Source organism: Canis lupus, chromosome 10, assembly GCF_011100685.1.
Source record: "Canis lupus familiaris isolate Mischka breed German Shepherd chromosome 10, alternate assembly UU_Cfam_GSD_1.0, whole genome shotgun sequence".
NCBI classification, from domain to species: Eukaryota; Metazoa; Chordata; class Mammalia; order Carnivora; family Canidae; genus Canis; species Canis lupus.
The window spans coordinates 56098058-56116103 of NC_049231.1; the positions used below are offsets into that span (position 1 = coordinate 56098058).

Here is an 18046-nt window from a genome sequence, read left to right on the forward strand (position 1 = left end):
AGAGGTTTCACTATGCATTATTAATGTTTTTCCTCACTAACCTAGTTTAGTCTGTTAGACCTTAGCTCCTTAGGAGTAGTGACTATGTCGTCTTCATTTTTAATATTCAGCACTTAAAACCAGTACCAAGAGCATAGTATGCTCTGAATGTAGAAAGAGTATACATAAAATCCAAGGTCCTTTCAAAAAATAAGATGTCATTTGGCATTCTTTGTTCTTCTAAAATATTAGAGGAATTGGGAGAGAGGAAGGATAAGGTCATTGGTTTCTAGAATAACCTTCCAATGACTCCCACCTGTCAAAGAAGAAGAAGAAACCCATAGTTGATCAATGGCAACTACAGCAGGTGAAAGGAGGCATCATGTCCATTATACATTTACTAGGAAACCTTTTACTATTTAATTTTTTAATTATGCTATTTAGTTTTAATTGGTATACCCTTTTTTTTTTAAGATTTTATTTATTTATTCATGAGAGACACACAGAGAGGCAGAGACACAGGCAGAGAGAGAAGCAGGCTCCATGCAGGGAGCCTGATGCGGTACTCGATCCTGGGACTCCAGGATCATGCCCTGGGCCAAAGGCAGGTGCCAAACCACTGAGCATCCCAGGGATCCCTTGGTATACTCTTTTAATTCTGATCTAGATTCATTTTCTTTCCCCTCATTGTCAAAACCCAGTTTACTTCTGGATTCTAACTCATTATCCTCTTTCATAACTATTCTTTCCACCCTGCTTCTGTCATTCTTTTAGAGAGTCTTCCTCTCTGGCTTAGGTAACTTCAACTCCCACCATGGCTCCCCCACCTTGGGATTTGTTCTTACTGTTCCTTCCCTGCCACTGCAATAGTATTACTTAAAATTTGTTCATGCCATATTTTGCCTAAGATCTATAAGATGATATCCAAACTTCTTAGAATTATATAATTTTTTACCATTAAGTACCTGTTTATCTTTTTAGTTTTAAATATAATGCCATACCCCATATCTTTGCTCTTCCTGTCTTCCTCAGATTCACATGCATATGTGCACACAGACATAAAACCTACAGACATTCACATAAATCACAAATCAAAAAAAAAATCACAAATCATTCATGTTCAAGAATCAAGGGTTTTCTCTTTGTGAAGTCATCATGTTTCAATTCTTCATCAAAATCTATTTGAATCACCACTCTGTCTGTGAATCTGCTCTTCTCTGCAGCCTTTAGTGGATGTCTGTCTTTACTAACTTGTGGTGTCCTCCAGGACAACAACCAGGTCCTGCTGTATTTTCATAATTATAATTAATATTCCTATTTACTCCCACTCAGCTCCTCTCTACCCTGCCCTGTTATCTTTTATTTACCCATAGTAACCACATTTTCCAAAAATAAATGTAGAGACAGAATCTAACAAGTAGTGAAATAATAGGGACACCTGGGTGGCTCAGCAGCTTAGTTCTGCCTTCAGCCCAGGGTGTGATCCTGGAGACCCGGGATGGAGTCCCACATCAGGCTTCCTGCATGGAGCCTACTTCTCCCTCTGCCTGTGTCTCTGCCTCTGTCTCTCATGAATAAATAAAATCTTAAAAAAAAAAAAAAGTAGTGAAATAATATTTAGTATATTTCCTTTCAGTCTTTTGGGGGATTTTTTTTTGATACATACACACACTGAGATACACATTAAAAAAAATAGTTGGGGCCAAACTGTATGTGTATAAATATATAAAGTATTTTCACTTGTTTTCACTTAACAGTGTATCATTTTTACATTCCTATGTCATAAAGTCATCTTTCATAATATTATTTTCATAATCTCAAATATTCCATTGTTTAAAGTAGCAAAATTTTTTTAAATCATTTTCTGGTATGGATATTTTTGTTGTCCACAATTTTTTGCTAACATGAAGAATGCCGCACTGAATGTCATTTTTGTTAAATCTACACCCATCAGTGGTGATTGTTTACTCAGGATAAATTTCTAGGGATAGGTCAAAGTTAAGGACAAAACAAAGGGTTTTGATATATACTATCAAATTATACTTGAGAAGAATTGTGGGATTTTACAGTCTTGTTAGCAATATTAAAAAAAAAGTCTAATGTGCATTTGTGTATTGTGTATATTTCTTGGTATAGAGAGTGAATGAGAGAGAGAGAGCATGAGCGGAGGGGAAGGGCAGAGGGAGAGGGAGAAGCAGAATCCCTGGGATCATGACGTGAGACGAAAAGGGACGCTTAACCGACTGAGCCACCCAGGTGCTCTGTGTGTGTGTTTTCTAGTAAGTTGGAATACTACTTAGCTGCTACAATCAAAAAAAAGAAAAGAAATGAAGAACAAGAAAAATGAGACAAAAATATATGAAATGGTAATTATCCCTGTATGTTAAGAATGGCCATCATACCCCTAACTGGTAGATGGAACTAACATTTGTCTAGAGCTTTCTCTATTGTATTAAGTGTTGCAAAACTTATTTTCCTAAAACACGTTAAAAATGAGTGGACTTCTATTTTCCAAATTTCCTTTAGTTTAAAAATAGTAATTTAAATCATAACTGGAAAAAAACAAGTATGGTATAGAAGCCCTTAAACATATGTGTTTAATTTTAGGAAGAATTGCAGTCAACTAAAGAAGAGAGATTTCCGGCAATCCACAAACCCATTGCTGTTGGTTCTCAGCCTATGCTCACTGTTGGAACAACACACATATCCAAATTGACAGATGACCAACTCATAAAAGAGTTCCTTAGTGGTTCTTACTGTTTTCATGGGGTGAGAAGTGAACCTTCGGTTTCAATATTTACCTAACAGCCTTCAATTTAGTCAGGGGGCCTCAGCAACCCTGAAGAAGGTTTTTGTCTATAGAGAAATGGCAAGATTCTGGAAGCCTCCTAATGGACATTTTCTGTCTGTGCCTTACCATAATCTAATTCGTAACCATAATGTTCTCTCTATTCACAAGCTAAAACTTGACCTTTACCTGACAGAAAGTACATATAACTAAGTCATGTGTGATTCTGATTGATTGCTGGAATAAGCATCAAGGATTATATAGCCTAAAAAAACAAAGGTTGCACAACCTATATTTTAGTTATGTAGCAATCACATTTAAAACTTGAGTTAACATTTACAAAGGTTAAATTTTGCTCCTAATACACTAATAGTTCCAGTGTGAGAGAAACTAAATGAAATTTTTGTTTTATTTTATTTTACCAAGACAATACAGCAGTTATTCTCTGTATTTGTCTTTTTAATTATTATTTCTCAGTAATTTCCTTTTTGTTTTTATTATTGAACTATAGTTGACATACAATGTTACATTAGTTTCAGGTGTATGACAGTGATTTGGCAACTCAGTGTGCATCACAATAAGTATAGTTATCTTTCACCATATAATAGTATTTCTCAGTAACTTTTATATTTTAATTTTCAACCATATTATTGCTATTACAGTTTTTCTAATTGTATATATTTCTATTACTGTCAAGTGGCAATATTGAGACAGACTCCCATTTTTTATATGTAACTCGATCTTTTTTCTTTCCTATAGGGTGTTGGTTGGTGGAAATATGAATTCTGCTATGGCAAACACGTACATCAATATCATGAGGTATAGAATAACCTTTGTATCATTCCACCACTAGATAAAGTTTTAAAACTCTTTTGCGGAAAAGAAAGGAGGGAATGGTGTTTTAATTGTGAAATGACTTCAATGTGAAAATACTCAAAGTATCTCTAAGTTGTTGAAAATGGAAAACTTGATATTAACTAAGTCAGTCATCTTAAGGTAGCATGTATTAACTCCACAGATTCTTTTTTTTTTTTTAAGGATTTTATTTATTTATTCATGAGAGAGACCGAGAGAGAGAGAGAAAGAGAGAGAGAGAGAGAGAGAGAGAGAGGCAGAGACACAGGCAGAGGGAGAAGCAGGCTCCATGCAGGGAACCTGACATGGGACTCTATCCCGGGTCTCCAGGATCACACCCTGGGCTGAAGGCAACGCTAAACTGCTGAGCCACCCGGGCTGCCCATCTCCACAGATTCTTGTATTACTGTAACTCTGGAGGAATCATAGGCTATTGTAACTAACCTCTTTAGCTTTGACTGAGAAATTAGTAATTAAAATTCTTCTTTAAGTTAAAGTGAATAATTAAGATAGTACATTATGGCTCAAGTTAGGATAATAGGGTAAATACAGCAAGTTTCTCAGCTAAAAGAACATATCAGATCATCTAAGTTTCAAATCAAGTAAGTTTTAAGATTATACACATTGGCTTTTCATTCTCCCTTTTATTTCTAATTTCATAAATGAAATAGGATTTTATTCTATACTTGGATCAAGCTGCTTAAATTCTGAACTTCAGGCTTCAATAAATTTATTTGTCATAGTTGTACTTTGTTTGGTGGGGTAAACAGACATTGAAAACGAACATTAATTAGTAAATATTCACCTGGCGGTTTTAAATGGCTTTTTATTTCCCCAAAGAAATAATAACTTGTTATTAGAGAATACTATATTTACCCTCTGATATGTTTTGAGAAACCAGTCTTAAATTCCAAGACAGATCATACCAGGAAAAGTCATCAGCTCACCTTCCACATTTAAATCATTCCAAATTTATGAACCATCTGTAAACTAGGACATTTTTTCTCTCTACCTGAGAAGTGCCTTTTCACTCTTTTACCCACTTATGCTTGCTACTTTGTAGATGCTTCATGTATTTTTAATAAAATTTTTAATAGAAAAAAATATTATTTAACTACAGCCCAGATAATACCATGGCTTTTTTTTTAATTAAAGGAATATATGGAAAAAAAATAAAAGAATATATGCCAGAAATTTAGAATGAATGGTAAAATTCTCCACCACCATTGTCCCATTTCTATAAATAATTGCTGTTAACATTTTCTTAGTTCATCGTCTACAAGAAAAAAAATGCATATACATAACTGTTGGAATAACTTTTTATTTAGACAAAGGAATCTACTATATGCACTGCTCTGTACTTGTTCAGTTCTTGTCTTAGAGATCTTTCCATGTGAGGAACAGCTGATCTCATTCTGTTCAGCAGGTACAGATGATTATGTTTATACCCACAATGTATTTATCCAGATCTCTTCTGACAGACCTTTGAATTGTTTCCAGTTTTTGCTGTGATAGCATCTTAGCATTTATAGTTTGTTTTTGTTTTGTTTTTTTTGGTTTTTTTTTGGTAAACCTTTGCAAGTATACTCATAAGGCACATTTTTAGCAACTACTTGCCACGTCAAAATACATGCATACTAAGCATTGCTTTCCAAAAAGTAGGAAGGCATTACCAGTAACGACGACTTTAAAACACACACACACAATGACATTTTTCCCATACACTTGCTAACTGGGTTTTATCAAGTTTATTTTGCTCAAGGTCATATGACCTAGAACTTCCTGAGGGACTCTACTAGGAGCCTTGGGAGATAAAAAATAATTATAGCTAACAAATATAACACTCCTTGTATACCAGGCACTGTTCTAAGAATGCATATTAACTTGATCCTCATAACAGCCCTAAGAGGTGACTGTTGTTCTTCCAAGGTGAGGAAACAGAAGCAATGATTTAGTAACTTGTCTAAAACCACGTAGGTAGTAAATGATGACACCAGAATTCTAATCCAGGCTGTCTTGCTCCATATCCAGCTAAACACTTGACTATGCAGCTCCAATCATTATCTGTCTAGTAACTTACAATCTAGTTGCTGCTCGAATGTTAAATTGTTGTCTCTTCCACTAGGCAATAAGCTCTGCTAGTAGCAGCGGCAATGCCTGTTTCATCTACTACAGGTTTTTAATTCTACTAATTAGATGTTTGCTAGTGCTCAGCATAGTGCCTGACATAAAATATAAAGAAGGAAAGGAAGATAGGAAGGAAGGGAGGGAGTGGAGAGGAAAGAAAAGAAAGGAGAGAGAAGGAAGTCCACTTATAAGATAGTATAGTTAGTATTAAAAAAAATAAAATAAAAGCAGAATGAGGAAGGGGTTTCTGAACAGACGGTCTTGATACAGAAATAACCATGGTGTCAAATGAGTAGTGTGAATACTCAATTTGCAGACTGGCATTTGAAAGAGTAGAAGTAGGATGAAGATAGGCTCAGTGGTTTGCAGGGTAAGAGATACATCTTTTTTTGAAGATTTTATTTATTCATGAGAGACACACAAAGAGAGGCAAAGACATAGGCAAAGGGAGAAGCAGGCTTCTCACAGAGAAACCAGTGTGGGATTCAATCCCTAGAGCCGGGATCATACCCCGAGCCAAAGGCAGAGGCTCAACCACTAAGCCACCCAGGTGTCCCTAGGACAGAGATTTAATTAAGAATCACAGTAGTGGGGCATTTGGGTAGCTCAGTCAGTTAAGTGTTTCTTGATCTCTGCTCAGGTCTTGATCTCAGGGTTGTGAATTCAAGCCCCACATTGGGCTCCATGCTGGATGTGGAGCCTACTTTAAAAAAAAGAGAAAAATCATAGTGTACAGTTACATCATTTAGGTATGAGAAATTAAACTCCTAGTTGAGGACATGAGATGTTGGCATTGGAAATCTAGAGGAAGAGTCTGAAGCCAAGGATATCTCCAGGAGAACAATGAACAGAACCAGTAGATATAGGAGGGGAAGGAAGTAGAAGAGTCAAAAATAACTGCATGTGGAGCTAGTCTGACCAGAAAGTAGTGACATTATTCAGAGAAACAAGGAACAAAGAAGACACTGAGTTCAAATATCTCCTTATCGGGTTTAACTAATATTGTTTGACTAACATCTAAACATCTCCAGTGTGCCAGTAAAGATAAGGACTATAATTTATAGGCCATCAGCATAAATGTCTACTTAATGATACCAACTATTCATCAAAAATATGTTTTCATATATTAGGACAAGGATAGTGGGAAGACCTCTGTGGTTGTGGGGACATGGAACCAAGAAGAGCATATTGCATGGGCTAAGAAGAATCCAGCTAGAGCCTATCACCTTCAAGATGATGGCACCCAGACAGTCAGGTAAAGATTAACATATTTGCCTATGGATCTGATTAGTAGAATATTTAAAACTCAGAATATTCAGGGGCACCTGGATGGTTTGATGGTCATTTAAAAAAAAAAAAAAAAAAACCTCAGAATACTGAAAAGCATAAAATTTCCACACTCAGGTAAAATCTCTGGTCAGTCTTTTTCAGGGGCATCTTTTTTTTTTTTTTTTAATTTTTTTTTTAATTTTTTTTTTTTTATTATTTATTTATGATAGTCATACAGAGAGAGAGAGAGGCAGAGGGAGAAGCAGGCTCCATGCACCGGGAGCCTGACGTGGGATTCGATCTCAGGTCTCCAGGATCGCGCCCTGGGCCAAAGGCAGGCGCCAAACTGCTGCGCCACCCAGGGATCCCCAGGGGCATCTTTTACATTGGTTTTCTTTTCCTAAGGTATTAGTTACGAAGTTTCTCACATGGGGGAGGCCCAGGATTCAAATGCCGACTCTTCACTTACTACCTTGGGCAAATTACATAATCTTAAATCTCACTTTTCTTGTCTACTAGTATTTGCCTCCTAGGATTGTTATGACATTTAAACAATCATTTATGTAACACATAGTACCTGGCAACAGCATGCAATAAATCCTGGCTTGCAGCCTTTAATGGTGGTGGTGTGGTAATGAGCGTGGTGGTGTCGGCCTTCAATTCCAGGTATTAGGTCTGAGGCTGTTATAAAACATTGCCTCTTTCATGTGTCACCTTCACCTTTTCAACATAGTTAATTCTATTTAAATATACTGTAACATTTCCTTTTGTTACTTGACTTCTGTGAGGTTATTATTGAAAATAAACAATGGCTTTTTGAAAAACCACCTCATGTCTTCTTTGAGTCATATAGGTATATCTTGTTACAACAGAAATAAATTAATCTCCTTTTTTCCAAGAATAACTCGGTTTTAGTTTTTCTTGTAGTCCTCTTACCTGGCGAATTTTAAGTTACTCATTCTTTCTCTTTCTTGGGTATTAACTTTGTCGTTCCTAGTACAGATGGCATATTGAGAGACTCTGTTTTTAGAATGTGCTAACTTCAGGGCACCTGCCTGGCTCTGTCTATAGAGGATGGGACTCTTGATCTCAGGATTGTGAGTTTGAGCCCCATGTTGGATTAAAAATAAAATCTTAAAAAAAAAAAAAAAAAACAATGTGTTGACTTCTTGGGCTGACCAAAATCAAAGTTAGCTAGATTAAGAGATGGACATTGAAGTATTAGAATGTATTAAACAGATGGACTTTTCTTTTTGTTCATGTATATTTCGTGTGAAAGTGGTTCACAGTATCATGAGCAACAAATATTGAAGCACAGGAGCAGAAAACTTTTTTTTAGGTCCCTCTTTTGGAATTTGTAACTTAACCTAAGCTCTACTTTTATATACCTGCATTACAGTATTTTAATGAGTGGAACTGTCTAGAGGATGGCAAGGAGGGAAAACTGTTCCACAAAGTGAACAATATATAGGGCTGGGGAAATGATTAACTTCAAAAGGACTTTAGCAAAAGCACTTTAACCTTACCTATTTGTATACAAATAAATAATATGCAGATTGAAGATTATTTTTATTAATTAAATCATTCTGAAGTATCTCAATTTTATATTCTTCTTACAGAATCTGAAAGATTTTCTGTTACATGACCCTAAAAATATTTTTATAACTAGCACAAAACTGGATCCATCTAACCATCTTCTTACCCTCTCCATTACAGTTATTCTGAATTAATGAAGTTTAGATAATAAAACTTGTGTGTTTCTCTGATTTAGGATGGTGTCACATTTTTATGGGAATGGAGATATTTGTGATATAACTGACAAACCAAGACAGGTCACTGTAAAACTAAAGTAAGTTGGACTGGCGACAGATGCTATATGCTTTTTTCTTTAATCTGCTTCCAATGGGCAGAAGTTTATATAAATATAAAATATAATTGTGAATAATTACATTTATGCATAATAATATATGGATTAATTTAATATAAAATCATTTCTTCTAAAATATTAAAATTGGGGCAACTAGCTGGCTCAGTCAGTGGAGCATGCGATTCTTTTGTTTTTGTTTTTTTAAGATTTTATTTATTTATTCATGAAACACACAGAGAAAGAGAGAGAGGCAGAGACACAGGCAGAGGGAGAGGCAGGCTCCATTCAGGGAGCCCAATGTGGGACTCAGTCCTGGGACTCCAGGACCACACCTGGGCCAAAGGCAGGCACTAAACCACTGAGCCACTCAGGGATCCGGAGCATGCAACTCTTGATCTCACAGTTGTGAGTTCAAGCCCCACGTTGGTTGTAAAGATTACTTAAAGAAAAAGAGAAAGAAAGAAATGTTAAAAAATATAGAAAGAAAAGAGTTTTTAAAAATAAATAAAATATTGGAATGCCTGGGTTGTTCAGTTGGTTAAGCGTCCAGCTTTTTTTTTTTTTTTTTAAGATTTTATTCATTTGGGATCCCTGGGTGGCGCAGCGGTTTGGGGCCTGCCTTTGGCCCGGGGCGCGATCCTGGAGACCCGGGATCGAATCCCACGTCGGGCTCCCAGTGCGTGGAGCCTGCTTCTCCCTCTGCCTGTGTCTCTGCCCCTCTCTCTCTCTCTCTCTGTGTGACTATCATAAATAAAAATTTAAAAAAAAAAAAAAAGATTTTATTCATTTATGAGAGACACAGAGAGGGGCGGGGGTGGGGGGGTGGCGCAGAGACACAGGCAGAGGGAGAAGCAGGCTCCATGCAGGGAGCCTGATGTGGGACTCGATCCTGGGCCTCCAGGATCAGGCCCTGGGCTGAAGGTGGCACTAAACCGCTGAGCCACCCAGGCTGCCCAAGCATCCAGCTCTTGATTTCAGCTTAGGTCACATGATCTCAGGGTCATGAGATTGAGCCCCACATCTGACTCTGCCCTCGCAAAGTCTGCTTGAGATTCTCTCCCACTACCTCATTTGCTCCCTTTCTTCCATTCTAATATAAATAAATTAAAATCTTTAAAAATCAGTAAAATATTAAAATTATTTCAATATAATTATGTTATTTATTTGTAAGTTATAATGACTTTTAAATTGTTTAATTGTAGCTATTTGTTGTATTAAATTATACAGGGCCACTTATATGAGATTTGTATAGCTTAAGAGGAAAACAAGTAAAAATACTTTTGTACAAGGCACCTGGGCAGCTCAGTTGATTAAGCATCTAGCTCTTGATTTCAGCTCAGGCCCTGATCCCAGGGTTGTGAGATCCAGCCTCATATCAGCTCTGGGCTCAGCACAGAGTCAGCTTGGGATTCACTCTCCCTCTTCCCTTCCCCACTACTTGCCCGTGTGTGCACTCTGTCTCTCTCATTCACTCTCTTTCTAAATTAATCATTTTAAAAAATAAATTATATATTCTTTAGGTAGTAATTTAAAGTAATCTCTGTTTTAGGTGTAAAGAATCAGATTCTCCTCATGCTGTTACTGTATATATGCTAGAGCCTCACTCCTGCCAGTATATCCTTGGGGTAAGTAAAAAAATAATACTCAGGATTCAGTTTGAGAACATGCTTCAATTTTTAGCAGTAAGGCTAGAAAGGACCTTCATTAATCTCCAAAATTTAACATAACCCCTATACTGTATAAAAGCTGAATCTTTTTTATTTAGATATAATTTACAGAAAATAAAATGCAGAGATCATAAGTGTTTGATACTTTTTGATAATTTTGTACATCTATGTAACTATCCTTTGTGATTATTTGCTCACAGATATTTGTGAAGTATCTAGCCAAGTTATTTTTTTTAAAGATTTTATTTATTTATTCATGAGAGACACAGAGAGAGAGATAGCCAAGTTATTTTAAAGAAAAATTATTCTGACACTTATTAAAACAGTCTTTATTCAGGACTATTTGGCAATAAGTGTATCACGACTTTCATAACAGAGAAGAGAGATCCAAAAAGACAGCTGGGGATATACAGCCAATGCGCAGAAGGTAGCAGGTTGGGGTAGTTCAATGGATAGAAAATTACTAAGAGGAGACATCAACTTAACTGACTTGACAGGATTATTGCTGAAGGCAGGCCAGAATGATCGCCATCAAAGGTGAGAGATAAAGAATTTGATCAGATATGGAGGATGATTAGATGTTGAGGGTGAGGGCTTCTCTCTACAATGACTTAACAGGATTCCTACTACATCTGAGCTCAGCAGGCCCAAGACACAGGCACAAGTACAAACAAAAGAGGCCTAGTCAAAAAGAAGAATTGAGGAGCCAAACTTCAGTTTGGTCACGGAGGCTCTGTCTGTCATCTATTAGTCTTTTACCATTTTTATTGTTGTTGTTTGTCTTATTTCTAAGAGTTCAAATACTTTCTGGATATGAGTTCTTTGTATTTATAGTGCATATTTTTTTCCTCAATCTGTGGCTTACCCATTTATTTGCCTAATGTCTTTTGATGAGTAAAAGTTTATTTGATAAAGTTTATTACATCAGGTTTTCCCTTTTATAGCTAATGCTTTATTTTGTTCTAAGAATGTTGCCATCCCAAAGTCATGAAAATATTATCCTATATTTCTTTCCAGAAACTTTATGGTCATGCCTTTGGTTAAGTAATGCCTAACAGAGTGCTTTTCTCTGTATTTTTCCTGGTCACAGTCCACTGACCCATTTATGGGTTGATATTATCCATCAATTTTGGAAAATGTTTATATTTTTGTGAATATACATTTACCAGATGTATACACATGTATTCATAGAGAAGAATACTGAATAAAGAATGTATTCAGTTTAGCAATTTCTTAATGGCTTTATTGTTTTTGTTCTTCAGGTTGAATCTCCAGTGATCTGTAAAATCTTAGATACAGCAGATGAAAATGGACTTCTTTCTCTCCCCAACTAAAGGATAATAAAGTTTGGAGTAAGAAAAGATCATTGACACTCATGATTTCTGTCTGACCACGTGTCTCATTGTAGAGTTCTCAGCCATTGGACCTCATCTAAAGGATCGTATAAAAGGACTCTCAACCACTTTGTGAATATATATGTGTATATAAGAGGTTATTGATAAACTTCTAAGGCAGATAGTTGTCTCACTTCTTTCATTTTTGTTGTGTCTTATGAACTGATTGTGTTTTTTGCTTGGATAATGTGATTCCAAAAATAAATCTCATCCAAGCAGTTTAGAGTCCAGCCTAATGAAATGTCATAATTGTACCTATTGAAAGTTTTTAAATAATAGATTTATTATGTAAATTATAGTATATATAACTAGTTAATGAACTAAAGATAATGAAGAAGGAAATTGATAGGAGGTTGTTTAAATGGGAGACCATGTAAAATATGTAAATTCTAGTGCCTGAAATCCTTTCAACAAATTTTTATTTAGCAACTGCTCTCTACCAGGTGTTAAGCTAGAAACTGGGCACTTAGTAGAGCCTCACAACATTTAAGTTTTCTTCACTTCTGTTAACCTCAAGAAACTCTTATTTGTAATAGATTGTTTCTCTCTTGGAACTTTTATCTATTTCTTTCTCCTTGACATGAATGTGTCTTCCTCCAAGGTATGTACCTGGTATAGACAGAAGATTCTTTTGACTAGGAATGGTTTACTCCAACAAAACACACTGTGCTGGCCATTCTTTGTACTTGCCTACTGTATACTACAGATTTTAGTTCTGGACAGTTTTGCAGCACAATATTTATTTTAAAATGAATAAAATGTTCACAAGCAGTGTTGTCATGTAGTCAATGGCAGATTATTCATCTCCTTTATTTTCTCCATTATGGTGTTGTATTATCCTGTTTTACTTTAGATGTACATATATATCTAGGTAAGGACAGAAAAGTAGCTATAAAATCCTTTACTTTTCCTCCTTTTCAGTAGTTCTGGCCAAAGATAGTTTAGTTTGATAAATGGTTAATGCAGTTGATTATTAGAGAGTTGTTTACAAATTTTAGGGCAAAGCAGCACATACAGAAAGAGCACAGACTTTGTGTTCAAACCAAGTCCAGAAACTCTAACTTCCTAGTTGTGTGATCTTACACAGAGCCGTTAACCTCTTTGAGCCTCATGTCCTCTTTGGTAGAGAGACTGCTTACCTCAGAAGGTAGTCGTAGCAGTATGTTAACTTCACTGTAAGTAAAAGCCGAAGCCCAGTAGTAGACACCAGGTTCCCAGTAAGAGTTAATTTATTGCCCTCATCTCCTATTAATATAATGAGATCAGAGACCAAAGCCATTAAAATTTATTTCCTTAGAGGTACCTGGATAGCTCAGTCAGTTGAGTATCCATCCAGTCCTTAATTTCTGCTCAGATCTTGATCTCAGGGTCATGGGATTGAGCCCCTACCTCTGCCCCCCAACACATGCACACACTCTTTTTCTCTCTAAAATTAGTAAATCTTTAAAAAAGGAATTCCCTCTCCCCCTCTTGCATGTTGTCTCTAAATATATACATATATATATATATATTTCTTTAATAAATTATAAAATCATACTTCTTATATCAATGAATTAAGACAAACAGAATTACATTTAGATTATAGGTAGGTATAAGAAGGGAGGGAGTGAGAATTGGGAAAGATTAGTGCCAGAGGACACTTTTAGAATATTTAGGTCAAATTTTTCTCTTAAAAGGGAGGGAGGAAATCTAAAAACCTGTACTGGATACTTTACCACAGAAGATTCTTAAAAAGAGAGGTTGTGGGATGCCTGGGTGGCTCAGTGGTTGAGCACCTGCCCCTGGCCCAGGGCATGGTCCTGGAGTCCCAGGACCGAGTCCCACATCGGGTTCCCTGCAGGGAGCCTGCTTCTTCCTCTGCCTATGTCTCTGCCTCTCTGTGTGTCTCATGAATGAGTAAATAAAATCTTTAAAAGAAAAAAAAAAAGGTGGTAATTATTTCAAAATAAAAAGTTTTTAAAAAGTCTGCTTTCTATTGGGCTAACAGCTTCAACTTCTTTGAAGTAAGGGGTAGGCCAGCTATCTCCCATGTTCCTTCTAAATCTTGGTTCCCTTATCAGTGGTCTAGGAAATCTCATGTGCTCTCTGTATTGTGTGTGGCCGACTCTCTGCACTGCCACTCTTCTGTAGAAGTAGCTGAGGTCCTAAGAGGGAGGGGAAAGGGCTCAGCTGTAATATGCCTCATGCACTTAGAGAAGTCTGTTCAGGTGGGTGCTATCCCAGACCTACTTAATCAGATCCTTTAGGGCAGAGTATAATCTGCACTTTAAATGTGCTTCCCGAGTGATCCTCTTTATTTTAAATATATTCTCCAATGAGAATCACTGACTTAGGAACTTTGCTTTTAAAAATTTCACACATTCTAACTCTCCTGATTTGTGTTTCAGGGGAATAACTAGTAGCTCCTCTTTACAGGAAGATTGAGACAAGACTTTTCTTTTTGTCTCTATCTGCTTTTCTTTGAGTCACCACTAGATGGGGCCTATGCCCAGCTCTAGTTTATACCCTTGGTCCCCGATAATAGGAACGTTGGCAAAAAAGGGCAACAAATTATCTGTTACCTGAATAGTAAGCTTTGTGTACAGTCCCCTGGTGAACAACACTTCTCAGTCCGATAAAAGCCTGACCTGATTTCTGACCATTCTTAAATTTCCTAGTCTATAATCAGGCCAAATTGTTGACCTACTAGCACCAAATATCTAACATTAAAAGGGCTTAAGCTAAACAGGAAAATGAAAATCAAGACTTAAATTTTTAATAAATTTTTAATAAACTGTGATATGCAATCACAGTTTCAAATGAAAATATCAGCTATCCTAGGATCTGATTTAAATTCCCTTCCTGGGCAGCCCGGGTGGCTCAGCCGTTTAGCGCCGCCTTTGGCCCAGGGCCTGATCCTGGAGTCCTGGGATTGAGTCCCAGGTCAGGCTCCTTGCATGGCGCCTGCTTCTCCCTCTGCCTGTGTCTCTGCTTCTCTCTCTCCTGTGTATTCTTAGAAATTAATTAATTAACTAATTAATTAATTCCTAGGGCAGGGCAGCCTGGGTGGCTCAGCGGCTTAGTGCCGCCTTCAGCCCAGGGCCTGATTCTGGAGATCCGGGATCGAGTCCCACATTGGGCTCCCTGCATGGAACCTGCTTCTCCCTCTGCCTGTGTCTCTGCCTCTGTGTGTGTGTGTCTGTCATAGATAAATAAGTAAAAATATTTAAATAAATAAATTCCCTTCCTACTGTAAGTTGTTGAAGTAAAACTTTTCAAAATATGTTGCCATGGTCACATGGCCTAAGAGAAAATCCATTTCTCCATTTCTTTTTTTTCAGTTGTTTGGCAGGGGTAGTAGAGAAACACGGTCAACCACATAACCAAGGACACACTTTGTTTCATATGCCAATAGTCTTAAAGTAGATTGTACAAGCAGGTAAGATGATCCAATGCATTATAGGGAAAAAGTACTAGAGATTGTATAAAATTTCATCTGTGAACAAGGAATTAAGCTTTTATTTTTATTTAATATTTCGTGGGTGGACCAATACTAGTAGAGAGTCATTCATAAATCAGGTTATGTGTAAAAATCGCCAACAACTCAAGGAAGGGTAGGCATGTGTGTAGAGGAAGTGATGGAGATACCGTCATTATTTACCTCCACCATATGCAGCACTGTAGATTAAATTAATGTCCCCACCACTTTTCAGAAAATGGAATTGTCACTTTAAATACTAGCATCAAGACCAAACATCAGGGGCACCTGGGGGGCTCAGTCAGTTAAGCACCTGCCTTGGCTTCAGGTCATGATCCCAGGGTCCTAGGATCGAGCTCGGGCTCCCTGCTCAACGGGGAGCCTGCTTCTCCCTCTCCCTCTGCTGCTCCCCCTGCTTGTGCTCTCTCGTGCTCTCTCTCTCTCTCTCTCTGTCAAATAAGTAAAAATTTTAAAGAAAAAAAGACCACATATTATTAGGTATATAACCAACCAGAATTAAGGTGAGAGGTTAACAGATTACTCTCACCTTCCATGGCTTCAATCACTGTGCTCTGAGTAGCTCGCAAGGCTTCTCCAGAAGAAATAACAGGGTTTTTTTTAATGTTTTTTTTTTTGCAGTGGCCACGAAGAATGAGCATGCTTTCCTCGCCAGCAGTTAGAAGAAACTCCAGTGTGAAGACTACTGGAATTCCATTCTTTAACAAAGAAAATAAAGCCCCTACCCCTCAAAACTCAAAAGAAGAAATGCAAAATTACTAACAAATGAAATATAGGGCGTACAGTGTTCTGTGTCCATACTTATTTGTAAATTTTTAAGCATTTTAGTCTTCTTTACATTTGAAACAAAGAGTGTTCACCAAAAGCAAGTAAATCTAGCAGAACTACTTATGGAAATGGTAACCGAAAAGAAAACAAAAAGGAAATGGTAACTGTCTCAACTATGGGAGACATTGATGAGACTATAAAATAATACTAAACATCTCGTCTAATCCTGTACAACACTACGTATTTCAAGTCTATTAAATTGCTTTCCGGTACTTTTCAATAGACTACAATTGTACTTTGCCTTGAATTTAAGAAAAAATAGTTCCTTGTATGGCACAAACATTTTAATTTTCTAAATATATAATTTTGATTTTCTAAATATATAATATTAAAGGTCAAACTAACGGGATTGGGAGGTATAGGCTTCCAGCTATAGAATAAGTCACAGGGATAAAAGGGAAATATGGTCAATGGCGTAATAGCATCGTATGGTGACTGGTGAAGCCATGCTTGTGGTGGGCGTAACAAAATGCATACAGTTGCCAGATCATTATGCTGCACACCTGAAATCAATGCCACATTGTGTGTCAGGTATATTTCAATTAAAAAACAAAAGTGCTCTACCACCAAAAATAATATATTTTTTCAAACTTCCTTGAGAGTCCAGCAACTGAGAGTTGAAAACCCAATTAGTCAAATCTACTCTATTCCCTAAATTCACTCAAAATATAGCCCCCCCCAAAAAAATAGCCAAAAATAGCAAACTTTGTTAGATTAGAATAGCTTCCCTGTCCTCAATTAAAACACGAGCTTACTAGTCACCAGTAGTCCTTAATAGCAGTAAAACCTGATTTACTTATTTAAGAATTCTTTTTTTTCTTTAAAGATTTATTTTAGAGAGAGAGCAAGTGAGCATGAGTGGGGGAGGGGCAGAGGGAGAGGGAGAGAGAGAACCTCAAGCACCACCCCACTGAGCACAGAGCCCCAATGCAAGGCTTGATCCCACAAGCCTGAGATTAGGGCACCCAAGCCAAAACTAAGAGACACTGAACCAACCAAGCCACCCAGGTGCCCCATAATTTACTCATTTAATAATTCTATCAGAGTTCTAAATATAACCCATAGATTTGAAATGTTAATAGTTGGTCAAAGAAACCAGGAGTCATCTTCCCCCAGATTAGTTTTTAATTTTTAAAAAATATTTTCTTTATTTATTCATGAGAGACACACAGAGAGAGGCAGAGACACAGGCAGAGGGAGAAGCAGGCTCCATGCAGGGAGCCCGATGTGGGACTCAATCCTGGGTCTCCAGGGTCAGGCCCTGGGCTGAAGGCAGCGCTAAGCTGCTGAGCCACCTGGGATGCCCTTTTTTTTTTTTTTTTTTTTTTAAGATTTTTTACTTATTCATTTGAGACAGAGAGAGCATGAGCAGGGGGAGAGGCAGGCTCTGACTGAGCCAGGAGCCTGACACGGGGCTTGATTTCAGGATCTTTAGATCAGGACTGGCGCTGAAGGCAGATGCTTAACCATCTGATCCACCCCCTTTTTTTTAATTAAAAAAAAAATTATAAGGGATGCCTGGGTGGCTCAGTGGTTGAATACCTGCCTTTGGCTCAGGTCATGATCCTGGGTCCTGGGATCCAGTCCCTCATCTGGCTTCCTTGCAGGGAGCCTCCTTCTCCCTCTGCCTATGTCTCTGCCTCTCTCTCTCTCTCTCTCTCTGTGTATGCGTGTGTGTGTCTCATGAATAAATAAATTCTTGAAAAATTTTTTAAGATTTTATTTGCTTACTTATTTTAGAGAGAGAGTGTGAGTAGGAGGTGGGCAGAAGTAAACAGAATTTCAAGCAGACTCTGT

General features: G+C 37.3%; 1 protein-coding gene and 1 long non-coding RNA gene across 3 annotated transcripts in view; both read left to right on the forward strand.

Moving 5' to 3' along the window:
- ERLEC1 (endoplasmic reticulum lectin 1) overlaps positions 1–12730 on the forward strand; it is a 30192-nt gene extending 17462 nt beyond the window's left edge. The window contains exons 9-14 of one of the 2 annotated variants that reach the window (XM_038551254.1): positions 2587–2748; positions 3527–3586; positions 6880–7004; positions 8790–8867; positions 10435–10510; positions 11815–12730. In XM_038551254.1, the coding sequence (XP_038407182.1) occupies positions 2587–2748; positions 3527–3586; positions 6880–7004; positions 8790–8867; positions 10435–10510; positions 11815–11886 (573 nt within the window). In that variant the 3' untranslated portion in view covers positions 11887–12730. The remainder of the gene's footprint in view (positions 1–2586; positions 2749–3526; positions 3587–6879; positions 7005–8789; positions 8868–10434; positions 10511–11814) is intronic. The other variant, XM_038551255.1, reaches the window with a different exon arrangement.
- Positions 12731–15187: 2457 nt separating this feature from the next.
- On the forward strand, positions 15188–16474 carry LOC119873778. Its single transcript, XR_005365232.1, has 2 exons — positions 15188–15364; positions 16043–16474. It is a non-coding gene; the product is annotated as an uncharacterized LOC119873778 (long non-coding RNA).
- The last annotated feature ends 1572 nt before the right edge of the window (positions 16475–18046 follow it).